At 38.0% G+C, this 12,795-nt stretch overlaps 1 protein-coding gene across 2 annotated transcripts in view; it reads left to right on the forward strand.

The window, feature by feature from the left end:
- The window catches only part of PHKA1 (phosphorylase kinase regulatory subunit alpha 1), a 119,373-nt gene that overhangs the window by 104,716 nt on the left and 1,862 nt on the right, over window positions 1–12,795 (forward strand). For both annotated transcript variants that reach the window (XM_036271140.1, XM_036271141.1), the window contains 3 exons: window positions 7,469–7,639; window positions 9,246–9,299; window positions 11,443–11,643. In XM_036271140.1, the coding sequence (XP_036127033.1) occupies window positions 7,469–7,639; window positions 9,246–9,299; window positions 11,443–11,643 (426 nt within the window). The remainder of the gene's footprint in view (window positions 1–7,468; window positions 7,640–9,245; window positions 9,300–11,442; window positions 11,644–12,795) is intronic.

Below are 12,795 nucleotides of genomic sequence, written 5' to 3' on the forward strand. Positions count from 1 at the left end.
TAGAGACAAAGACAATGAAGATAAATGGCAGATCATCTACTTAGTACATTAATGTGATAGTCACTGGCCAATAAATGTCTTAGGGCACTTTTCTGTTTTACTTAGCAATGGTTGGTGATATAAGCATTTGGCCCAAATTAAAATGTGTTTTTTTCTCAGAAAATATTTCTATGTTTTTTCTTTTATGTTTATTTCTGAAACTAAACAGTCAAAGAACCACTTTCCCCAATGTATTTCCTTCATATCATTTTCAAAGTTCATCATGTTGCAGCATGAGCCAGTACTTCATTCCCTTGTGTTGGTGAATAATATCTCATGTCAATACATGCCACATTTTATTTATCCAATCGTCATTTGATAGACAACTGGGCTGTTTCCGTTTTTTTATTTGTTTGTTTTTGTTATTAGGAGTAATGCTGCTATGAACCTTTATGTACAAGTTTTTGTGTGGACATATGTATTCATTTCTCTTGCATATATACCTAGGAATAGAAGTGCTGGGTTATTTGATAACTGTGTTTATCATTCTGAGGAATTGCCATTGTTTTCCAAAGTAGCTGCACCATTTTACATTCCTACCAGCAATGTTTGACGGTTCCAATATTTTCATATCCTCACCAACCCTTGTTATTTTTTGTCTTTTTTATTCTAGCCATTTTAGTGGGTGTGGAGTGGTACCTCATTGTGGTTTTGATTTGCATTTCCCTGTTGGTTGATGATATTAAGTCTCTATTCATGTGCCTATTGGCTGTTTATCTTCTTTGGAGAAATTTCCATTCAGATCACTTCCCCAATTTGTTAATTGGGGTATTTGTCATTTTATTGTTGAGTTGTAAAGGTTCTTTATGTATTCTGGATACAAATTCCTTATCAGATATGTGATTGGAAAATAGTTTCTTCCATTCTATGGGTTGTCTTTTCACTTTCATTTCTTTTTCTCCCTCTAGAGCAGTGGTTCTCAACCTTCCTAATGCTGCGACCCTTTAATACAGTTCCTCGTGTTGTGTTGACCCTCAATCATAAAATTATTTTTGTTGCTACTTCATAACTATAATTTTGCTACTGTTATGTCTTAGGTGACCCCTGTGAAAGGGTTGTTCAACCCCCAAAGGGGTCACAACCCACAGGTTGAGAATCGCTGCTCTAGAGAATATAAACTACTGAATTACTTTTTTGATAATGTCATTTGGAGAACAGAAGTTTTTAATTTTGATGAAGTCAAATTTACGTATTTTTTCTTTTAGTGTCATATCTAAGAAGGTTTTGCCAAACCCAAGGTCACAAAGACTTATTCTTATTTTTTAAAAAAAGAGTTTTATATATTTTAGCTCTTAAAATTATGTCTATGATTATGTTGGGGATCCCTAAGACCACCCCCAAGTTTTATGATTCACTAAGAGGACTCACAGGACTCAGCATATGGTCATACTCACAGCTATGATTTATTGCAGCAAAAGGATACAAAGCAAAATCAGCAAAGGGAAAAGGTGAATTGGACAAAATCCAGGGAAAACAGGCACCCGTTTCCAGAGTACTCTCCCATTAGAGTCACACAGGATGTGCTTAATTCCCCCAGCAAATGAGTTGTGACAACATCTATGCAATATTGCCAACCAGGGAAGCTCATTAAAGACTCAGCAGCCAGGATTTTTATTGGGGGCTGCTCACATAAACAGCCTCTGTCTGCCACATACCAAAATTCCAGACTCCCACAGGAAAAGCAAGTGTTCAAACAGAAACCATAATGTTTGCACAAACAGTTTAGGCACAGTAAAGCCACTGTTATCAATTCTGGGAATGGTGGGAGCCCTCCCCAAATCCAGGTTTCCAAATGCCAACCAGGGGTCAATCTTGTAAGCAGGCCTTTCCAAGAATAGCACTTCTGTCCTGCTATGGTAACTCTTTTCTGCACAACAACCCATTTAGACTTAAATTTTTGTGTATGATGTGAGGTAGGGGGTCCAGCTTCATTCTTTTGCATGTAAATACGAAGTTTTCCCAGCACATTTCTTGAAAAAACAAAAACAAAAACAACTATCTTTACCCCCATTTAATTTTCTTGGCACCCTTGTTGAAAATTAACTGACAAATTCCGAATTCCCAGTTCATTGATCTACATGACACAATCTTGATTATTGTAGCTTTGTAGTACATTTTGAAATAGGAAATTGTAAATCCTCCAACTTTGCTTTTCTTTTTAAAGATTATATTAACTATCATGGATCCCTTGAATTTCCATTTTTAAAAAAAACTTTATTCTTACTGTTGACACTATTACAGATGTCCACATTCTCCCTCCCCCACATAAGCTTATTAGTTTCTACAAATAGCCCAGTTGGGATTTTGATAAAGATTGTGTTTGATCTGCAGACCAATTTTGAGAGTATTGCTATCTTAACAGGGTTAACTGATCCATGGACATAGGATGTTTTTCCCATTTATTGAGGTCTTTAATTTCTTTCAACACATTTTGTGTTTTCGGTGTATATGTTCTACAATTATTTTGTTAAATTTATTCCTAAATATTTTATTCCTTTTTACGCTATTTTTAATGGGATTGTTTTTTATTTCATTTTCAGATTGATGCCTGCTACTGTTTAGAAATACAATAGATTTTTTAATATTTTATTTTTGTATTAAAATATTCTTTTAATGTTGACATTATTGCAGTACTCCCCCTTCCCACCTCTTTGTATAATGATTTTTTATCATTCAACTTTACTCAACTTATTTATTACTTCTAATTGTTTTGTAGTGAATTTCTTATATATAAGATCATGTCATCTGCAAGTAGAGACAGTTTTACCTCTTCCTTTCTATTTTGGATGACTTTTATTTCTTTTATTGCTTAATAGCCAAGGCTAGAACCTCCAGTACAATACTGAATAAAAGTAGCAACAGTGAACATCTTTGTTTTGATCTTAGGGGGGAAGATGGTCCATCTCCAACCATTCACTATGTCAGCTATGGATACCCTTTATTAGAATGAAGAGGTTCCCCTCTGTTTCTGGTTTGTTGAGGTTTTTATCATGAAAGGGTGTTAGATTTTATTAAATGCTTTCTCTTAATGTATTAGGATGAGTTGGTTTTTATCCTTTATTCTTATTCTATTAATATAATGTATTACCTTAAGTGATGTCCAGATGTTAAAATAACCGTGAATTCCCGGAATAAATCCTATTTCGTCATGGTGCATAAATCTGTTTATATGTTGCTGAATTTGGTTTGCTAGTGTTTTGTTGAGGATTTTTGCATGTGTTTTTTTTTTTTGTTTTTTTTTTTTGGTACTTGCCCCTAGCGGGAACCGAACCCCGAACTCTCTGGTCCGCAGGCTGACGCTCCAACCGCTGAGCCAAACCGGGCCAAGGCTGCATGTGTTTTTATAAGGGATATTGATCTGTAGTTTTTTTTGTAATGTTCTTGTCTGATTTTGGTATAAAGGATGAGGACCGTATAACCTTCCTCTTCTTCTTTAGGAAGAGTTTGTGAAAAACTGATATTAGAATTAATCTGTGAACCCATCTGTGGCTGGGCTTTACCTATGTGAAAAGTTTTGTAATTACTTATTTGATCTCTTTGTTATTGATCTATTCAGATTTCTGTTTCTCCTTGAATCAGTTTGGGTAATTTGTGTCTTTTTGGGAATTTGTCTATTTCATCTAAGTTATATAATTTGTTAACAAATGGCTATTGATGTTATGTCCTTATAATCACTTTTATTTCTTTAAGGTTGGAAGTGATGTCCCCTATCTCTATCCTGATTTTAATACATTGAATCTCTGCTGTTTTAATTTTTTTTTTTGGGGGGGGTCCTATCTAGCTAAAGATTTGTCAATTTTGTTGATATATATTTTCAAAGAAGCATTTTGGTTTCACAGATTTTCTCTATTTTTCTATTCACTATTTTAGTTTTTTCTGCTATAATATTTATTATTTTCTTTCTTCTCCTTGCTTTTTGTTTAATTTGCTCTTCTTTTTTTATTGTCTTAAGGTGAAAGGTTTAGTTCTTGATTTGAGAGCTTTCTTTTTTAATATAAACATTCATAACATAAGTTTTTCTTTAAGTACTGTTTTAACTGCATCCAGTAAGTTTTGGTATGCTGTATTTTCATTTTCATTCATCTTAGAGTGTTTTCTAATATTCCCTGTGATTTATTTCTTAATCTACTGGTTATATAAAGTTATGTTTTCAAATTTTCATGTATTTATCGATTTTCTTCCCAAATTTCTTTCTGTTATTGGTTTCTAATTTGATGTTGTAGTCAGAGAACATACTTTCTCTGGTTTCAATTCTTTTATTTATTTCTTTGTACCAAAATGTTCAGTATTTATTTGTGCCCAAGGCACCCATCCTTTTTTTTTTTTTAAAGCTTACCTTTAGTGTTGAATGTATTATAGATGTCCCTTTTTTTCCCATTGACCTTCTCCTCCTCCCCAGTCCCGCCCTCCTCCTTGCCTTCCCCACACTATTGTCTGTGTCCATTGGTTATGCATATATGCATAGAAGATCTTTGATTTATCTCATCCCGCCTTCCCTTCCCCCTTCCCTTTGAGGTTCATCAGTCTAACAACAAATTTGTACTTCTTAATTCCTTCATCTTTTTCACCCATCTCCCCAGCCCCTTCCCATCTGGCAAGCAACAAAAAGTTCTCTGTATCTATGAGTCTGTTTCTGTTCTGCTTGCTCACTTTGTTTGTAGATTCGATTGTTGATAGATAAGTATTAATTGCCATTTTAGTGTTCATATTTTTTATCTTCTTCTTCTTCTTCAAGAAGACCCATCAACATTTCATATAATACTGCTTTTGTGGTGATGAACTCCTTTAGCTTTTTCTTGTCTGGGACACTCTTTGTACGTCTATCGATTCTAAATGATAGCTTCGCAGGATAGGGTAATCTTGGTAGTAGGTCGTTGCTTTTCATCACCTTGAATTTCTCTTGCCACTCCTTTCTGGCCTGCAAAGTTTCTTTTGAGAAATCAGCTGACAGTCATATGGGGGCTCCTTTGTAGGTGACAAACTGCTTTTCTCTTGCTGCTTTTAAGATTCTCTCTTTGTCTTTAACCTTCGGCATTTTGATGATGATGTGTCTTGGTGTGGACCTCTTGGGGTTCATCTTGTTTGGGACTCTGTGCTTCCTGGACTTGTATGTCAGTTTCCTTTATCAAGTTAGGGAAGTTTTCTGTCATTATTGTTTCAAATAGGTTTTCAATTTCTTGTTCTCTCTCTTCTCCTTTTGGCACCCCTATAATGCAAATGTTGGTACACTAGAAGTTGTCCCAGAGGCTCCTGACACTATCCTCACTTTTTTGGATTCTTTTTTTTTTTTTTGCTGATTAGATTGGGTGTTTTTTGCTTCCTTATATTCAAAATTGATGGTTTGCTTCTTGGCTTTACCTATCCTACTATCAATTCTCTGTAAATTATTCTTTATTTCAGTTAGTGTATCCTTTATTTCTCACTGGTCCTTTTTGATGTTGTTGATGTTCTCACTAAGTTCCTTGGAATTCTCCTTAAGTTCCTTGAAGTTCTGAGTAAGTTCCTTGAGCGTCCTTATAACCAGTGTTTTGAACTCTGCATCTGATTGCTTATCTTTGTTTTGTTTAGTTCTTTTCCTGGAGTTTTGTTCTCTTCTTTCATTTGGGACACGTTTCTTTGTCTCCTCATTTTGGCTCCTTCCCTGTGTTTGTTTTTATGTATTAGGTAGAGTTGCTATGTCTCCTAGGCTTCACAGGGTGGCCTATTATTGTAGGTGTCCTGTTGGGTCTAGTGGCAGAGCCTCCCTGATCACCCCTGCTGGGCCCTCAAGGTGCACCCCTAGTGTGGACTGTACACCCTTCTGTTGTAATTGAGTCTTGATTGCTATTGGCACATCAATGGGAGGGATTTACTCAGGCTGATCAGTTGCCAGGACTGGCTGTACCCACTGACCACTGACCTCTGACTACCTTGGAGGATCAGCTGTATAGGGGCCACCACACAGAGCAAGACTTACTTCAGCAGGGCTCTGGTACCCACTGAGTCCATTCCTTGAGTGTGTCACTTGTGGAGGTGATTGGGTGGTGGTGTTTTGCTGTGGTTTGAAGCTGTCCACTGGGTGTGCTGGCTCTGGAGCAAAGTCAGCCTCTCCCTGTGTCCTACCCAGGACCACCAGGCATAAGCTACAAAGTGATCTGCCGATGGCTGCTGCTTGTGCTGGGCTTTGAGGTACCCAGGCAAAGCCAAGTTGTGAACCAAGGTTGGCTGTTTCTAGTGCCAGGCCTGGGGCCACTTAACGAGAGGTATGGGACTTGCTGTGACCAGGTGCTGCTTGTTTGAGAGATTTTAGGAAAATCTGAAGCAGGATCCAAGACAGGCCAGTCCTATGGTAAAGCCATTGGAAACAGCTTGGGTGGGTTCGAAATTTGGGTAGGGCAGGGCCTCAGGGAATCACCAGTGTGAGCCAGGTTGCTGGAGTCCCAGATATGGTAGCCATCTGCCTGCCCTGTGGGGGAAGGGCTCCCCAAAGGAGTAATGGCCTCCACCAGCATGTCTGTGGGGGAAGGGAGCGGGAGCTGCCTCTCCACCCCTTGCCCTGAGTCCAAACAACTCAGTTCTTCCCTGTATGTTTGTGGTGCCTTTCAAGCTGCCTCCCCCATGCCAGAGTGTGGAGGAAGCAGGTCCAAGTAAGTCTGAGTGCTGGCCCTTTAAGAGGAGCTGCCTGGGCTCCAGCAGCCTCAGCCTCCCTCATCCTCAGTTCCCACTGGTTTTTACAGCCAGAAGTGATGGGGATTCTCTTCCTGGCACTAGAACCCTGAGCTGGGCACCTGGTGTGGGACGGGGACCCCTCACTCCTCAGGGAGGACCTTCCCAGCCGAGGTGTCCTCCTGATTTTTATCCGCCACATGTGAGTGTGGGACCAGCCCATCCACGCCTTTGTTCCTCCTACCCGTCTCGATGAGGCTGCTTCCTTAATCTTGTAGTTGTAGGACTTCCCTTCAGCTTGATTTCAGGCAGTTCTGAATGATGCTTGTTCTGTAGTTTAGTTGTAATTTTGATGTGGTTGTGGGAGGAGGTGATACCGCATTTACCTACGCTGCCATCTTGACCGGAAGTCTGGTTTCAATTCTTTTAAATTGATTGAGGCTGTGTTACAGTTCATGATTATAGCAAACTAAGCCATGGACCAGTTAGAAGTTTAACAAATATCTAGGGAAAGAGAAAGCTAAAAACCTTTCATGTGTTAGTATTGTTAATAGCTATTCTTATGTATCACTAGATTGCTTTCTAAAAGGATTGTACCAGTTTACGTTGCTGCTAGCTACTCATAAGTCTCCTAGCTTCACTGTAACCTCTTTACCTTGGGCATTACATTTAATACGTGGTTTATAAATATGCAGAGTGTTTATTATTCGCTGTGCTATAATACTTTATCAGAGGAACAGAGATTACTTTGGATTTATATTCTTTTCTCTTCTTTTCTCCCAAGTCACCTGGAACCTCTATGACTCCAAGTAGTGGTTCCTTCCCTAGTGTATATGATCAAAAGACATTTAGAGATAATCGTCAAGGTCAGTGGCAACGTCGAAGAAGGTTGGATGGAGCACTGAACAGAGTCCCAATTGGATTTTATCAAAAAGTATGGAAAGTTTTGCAGAAGGTGAGCATAACACATTGCAGATGTCTATTTTTCCCCTTCTTATTCTCCTTGGCTGAGATATGACATGACTATGACATCACTGCAATTATATAGAAGTGAAATGCTACAAGACAAAACCTAGAAAAAAAACTAAAAATAAAGAAGTTGATTTCTTATTTTGACAGTATTGATAATTTAGTCTCTTTTCACTGTTGTTGTTATGGTGTTGTTCATAAATTAGATTTCAAAAGTCCTCACTTCTCTGCTTGTGGACACTGTAAGACATTGTGATACATTTTCTGCTAATCAAATGAATTTGATGATAAAGAGCTCACTTTCTTCGTTTATGTTGTAGAGTGGAAATGTGCTACAAAGTCTTTCAAAGTCGATGATGTTAACAGTCCAAAGACTTTGTTGGTGTGACCAATTTTGTTTTTCTTTCAAAGGCTTAGTTTACCAAAGACATTTAAGGGTACATCAAACCATTGTGTTTGTGACAGATTTAGAGGGCCAAGAGGCCATTGTACTCACTCATAGACCTCATTCATAGTTTCTCAGGTGCCACTTTATGCTTCATTGTCCTTTGCAAAAACCTGAAGAATAGTTTATCCAGGACTTCAAAACCTTTAGTTATGTCTCTCCCCTTGGTACATTCATATTCATCCAGGGACAGAATCATGTGATCTTTTGGAAAGGTGGAAGTTGATTCCTCAGACTATCAGGTCTGGCAATCTTCCTTTCAAATAGCACCTAAAACTTGTTTCCTTCCATCTAACTTCTCTAGCACAGTGGTGACAGATATGTACTTTATCTCTCCAGTTATACCTAGCTTATAGAAATTCAGTTTCACAGATGTGTAGTAGTTACTGTTCTACTGCAAATACCGTGGAAGGTATCTGTGGTGTAATATATAATGTTTTGATTTATTTGACTTCTAAAATGGCAATTCATTAATTCTTATTTGTTTTTAGTAATTGAATTGATGAGGAGGGGGAAGATAAAATATTATTCATTCATATAGTATGTCTTGAGCACCTGCTGCACACTGGGCAAAGAGCAAAACAGATAGCAATCTCTAACCTTATGGAATTTATATTGTACGAGGGAGAGAGAAACAATAAATAATAAACATAATAAATAAGTAAATTATGTAGAATGTTAACAGGTGACAAGTAGTATAAAAGAAGTAGAGCAGGGTGAAGGGATTAGGAATGCTGATGGGGGATGCTTAACTACAAAATGTAGTAACCGAGCATGGCCAGTAAATGTATATCTTGAGGTTTGTTTGTTTTTTACAGCCTAAAAAGTCTTTCCGAAAGCCTATTTGTGTTTGCTCTGGGACTGAGTATGGTATCCTCCCACACAGTCTCTGAGTCTTGGGGGACAGTCTGTTGCCAAAGGTAGACGTTCCATCTAGGTAGATGAATCTTAGGTCTCCTATAGTCCAACCCTGCTTCCTGCTACATAGTAATCGCAACCACTTCACAATGACACTTGAGCTGCAGGGCCTTTCAGTGGCCTGTGATTACTCAGCATCTACCCTGTAAAGCACACTTAGAAGTGTCTCCTTACGGCCTCCCAGCTGTCAACATATCCTTAGTGACAACATGTTTTTGCTGTTTTGTAGTGTCATGGACTTTCTGTGGAAGGTTTTGTTCTTCCTTCTTCAACCACTAAAGAGGTAAGATTCTGTGTCATTCACATTTATGTGATTGATAGCTTCTCTGACTAAAGTATTCCAGTGACCACTTTTTAAAATAATAGATCTATGCTTTTATAAATCAACTGTACATGAAATGCATTTTAAGAAAGGAGAGAATGTTTTTAACAAATAGAACAGGAAAATTAGAGAATAATTAGGTATTATATTAGTTATTTAAAGACAACTTCTTTGAATGATTAAGTTAGGCTGATTTATGTGAGTGTTGCCAAAGTTGGAGAGGGCAGACAAGATAAAAACCTAAGAATGAATGACTTCTCATGTTCGCATCCCTCTCATCCCCACCATTCTCTAGTAGGATGCTTGTAGACTACTAGACCACTAGGTGATAAACCAGTGGTCCTTACTCGAACTATATGTCACAGCAACCTAAACCTTCATCTCCAATTTAGTGAATGATAGACTACAGGTATGGAGCCTGAGCATCCGTACTTGTTTTGTTTTTGAGCATCTGTACTTTTATTTTTTATCTTTCTTAATCCTCACCCGAGGACATTTTTGGATTCATCTTCAGAATGGGAGAGAGAGGGAGGAAGAGAGAGAGAGAAACATTGATATGAGAGAGACACATCGACTAGTTGCCTCCCACACGACCCCAGCCGAGCCGGGGACAAACTGCAACCGAGGTACATGCCCTTAGTGGAAACCAAACCTGGGGCTCTCTGGTCCGTGGGCTGACGCTCTAACTGCTGGGCCAAACCGGCCAGAGCCAGCATCTGTACATTTAAAACATCCTTAGAATGACTTTGATATATAAACATGGTTGGAAAACATTGCCATGAACCACAAACATAGATTATCAGGTGCTTTCATATTTTACTTTTTGCCCAAACAAAAGGGAAATTTTAAAGAAATAGCTTTTATGCAAAATCAACAAAGAAGTTAGAATTAGCAAGCTACAAATAGTAAGATGAGATAGTAGAAAATTCTCAAAAACACTGGATAGTTACAGATAATGGCTGAAGGGGTTGGTACAGAAAGCTGATGCTATGCTTCAAGGATTCACTCTTGCCTATAGATCTTTCCTCTAATAAAGAACACTGTGTCCCTGGCCGGTTTTGTTCAGTGGTTAGAGTATCGGCCAGCAGACCAAGGAGTCATGGGTTCAATTCTGGTCAAGGGCATGTACCTCGGTTGTGATTCTTTCCCGGCCCTGGTTGGGGTCATGCAGGAGGCAGCCACTCGATGTGTCCCTTTCACCTCAATATTTCTCTCTCTCCCTCCCACTCTATATATCTGAACAAAAGTGGAAAAATGTCCTTGGGTGAGGATAAAAAAGAACACCGTGTCCTCTATTTGTCTTTTCTGTGTTTTTAAGTGAGATTGAAATGTTAATAGAATTAATCATAATACATAACTGATTGGTACCTTTAAGAGACTTCAAAGCACCTTCATACATTCTTTAATTTGAATTTCGCACAACTATGTGAAATAGCTAAGGAGGAGATTGTAATGGAACTAGTTACTGACAAAGAGAACACCTGAACCAAGGTTTTTAGATTACAAATCTTCATTGCCACCCTAAATTGTATATGCAATACTATTTTGTCAAAAATTATTCCTCAGTCCTCTTCACCCTAAAATCACTTTATATTTCTTCAGGCCCATTTTTACATAACAGTATATTAATGCTTTACATATATCTAATCATCATGTATGTATGATTTTAAGTTCTGTTTAGGTTGTTCCTTTATCCATGGTCATTATATTTATTCTTTTGAAAGACTGGATAAAAACTCATGAAATTGCTATACGATAATATGCCATTGTTTACATTATTTAGGTTATGACTAGTTTTACACTGTGACTGATAATGCTGCCACACTCTTGTACATAGGATTGAGGTTTTTTCTCTCTTTTGAATTATTTTGTTAGGATGAACTCCCAGAAATACGATTTGGGGTTAGAGGGCATCGACACTTTTATGACTCTCTAGGCAATGCCAGATTGCCTTCCAAAAAGATTGAACCAATTTACTAAATTACTTGAAAGGGTCCTGAAGCTGTGCTCTGGGCTACAGTGTTTTTACTGCCTTTCAGAATAGGTGATTGATGCCTCCTGATGATGGGCTCTTCAGAAGTGATTTTCTTTTTCTCTATCACAGATGACTCCAGGCGAGATTAAATTCTCCGTTCACGTGGAGTCGGTCCTAAATCGTGTACCTCAGCCAGAATACCGCCAGCTCCTGGTCGAAGCCATTCTTGTCCTCACCATGATGGCAGATATTGAAATTCATAGTATTGGAAGCATTATTGCTGTGGAAAAAATAGTGCATATTGCCAATGACTTGTTCCTTCAAGAACAGGTAGGCAAACCTGTTGTTTTCTCAAAAAGGAATGTCTGGCATTAACCTGACTGCATTCAGAGCTCTTGATGACGCCAGGGTCACTTTCTTGTGCCCTCTTCCTCATAGCTCTTTTCTGGGCCCCTTTTGTAGTGGCTCTGAGCCGATTGCGAAGGAAGTAGGCTGTGACATGACCTGTCTTTCACCATGTGTTTTGTGGTTGTGTCCGATTGTAAAATTGCCTAGAACTCAGAAGGCTTTTATGTTTTTCATCATATTTCAAACTTTTAATCATACTACTTTTTGTTGTGATAAAGACTTAATAACAGACTATTGGGTGTCCTATCCTTTTTGAACTATTAAGAAAAAGAAAATTTCATTTTACTTTAGTTTTGGTTTGGTTTTGCTTTTGGTGCTTACCTATAGGAAAATATTAAAGTGAACCTTTTAATTCTACCTTTTTCTTACTTTCTTAATAAGTTTTCTTCCAGAAAATTAACCATACTTTACAAATCTAAACAATTTATTGAAAGCCTTCCAAATGCTTCCTACATTAAGTGTAGGAACACATAAGGTGATGGACGTTCATTGTTGTCCATAGGAAAATTTCCAAAACATGTAGCAGCTGCTTTATTCTATTAGGCACTATGGGGGAATGCAAAAGAAAGTAAAAGCATCCAGGATTTTCTAGGACAACCCTAATTTTAAATATTCTGGGTTGCAGTTAGTTCGTGTATCAGAAATGTGATCCCTTTTATACATAGACTCTAGTTTAGAAAATTATGGTGTATTTGAATTAAGTCGAGTTACTAAGTAATAACGATGAAATGCAAGATAAAATAATACACAGCTGAAATCAGTACTATTAGAGAGATTCAGACCAAAGTCCCTCTAGGGCAGTGGTTCTCAACCTGTGGGTCGCCGACCCCTTTTGGGGGTTAAATGACACTTTCACAGGGGTCGCCTAAAACATAACAGTAGCAAAATTACAGTTATGAAGTAGCAACAAAAATAATTTTATGGTTGGGGGTCACCACAACATGAGGAACTGTATTAAAGGGTCGTGGCATTAGGAAGGTTGAGAACCACTGTTCTAGGGTGATTTGTAAGTATTAACATTTGAACTTTAATAGGTACAACTAATTTAATTAACAATTATATTTAATTTTCAAA

This window comes from Molossus molossus, unplaced genomic scaffold (genome assembly GCF_014108415.1).
Source record: "Molossus molossus isolate mMolMol1 unplaced genomic scaffold, mMolMol1.p scaffold_m16_p_2, whole genome shotgun sequence".
Taxonomy (NCBI): domain Eukaryota; kingdom Metazoa; phylum Chordata; class Mammalia; order Chiroptera; family Molossidae; genus Molossus; species Molossus molossus.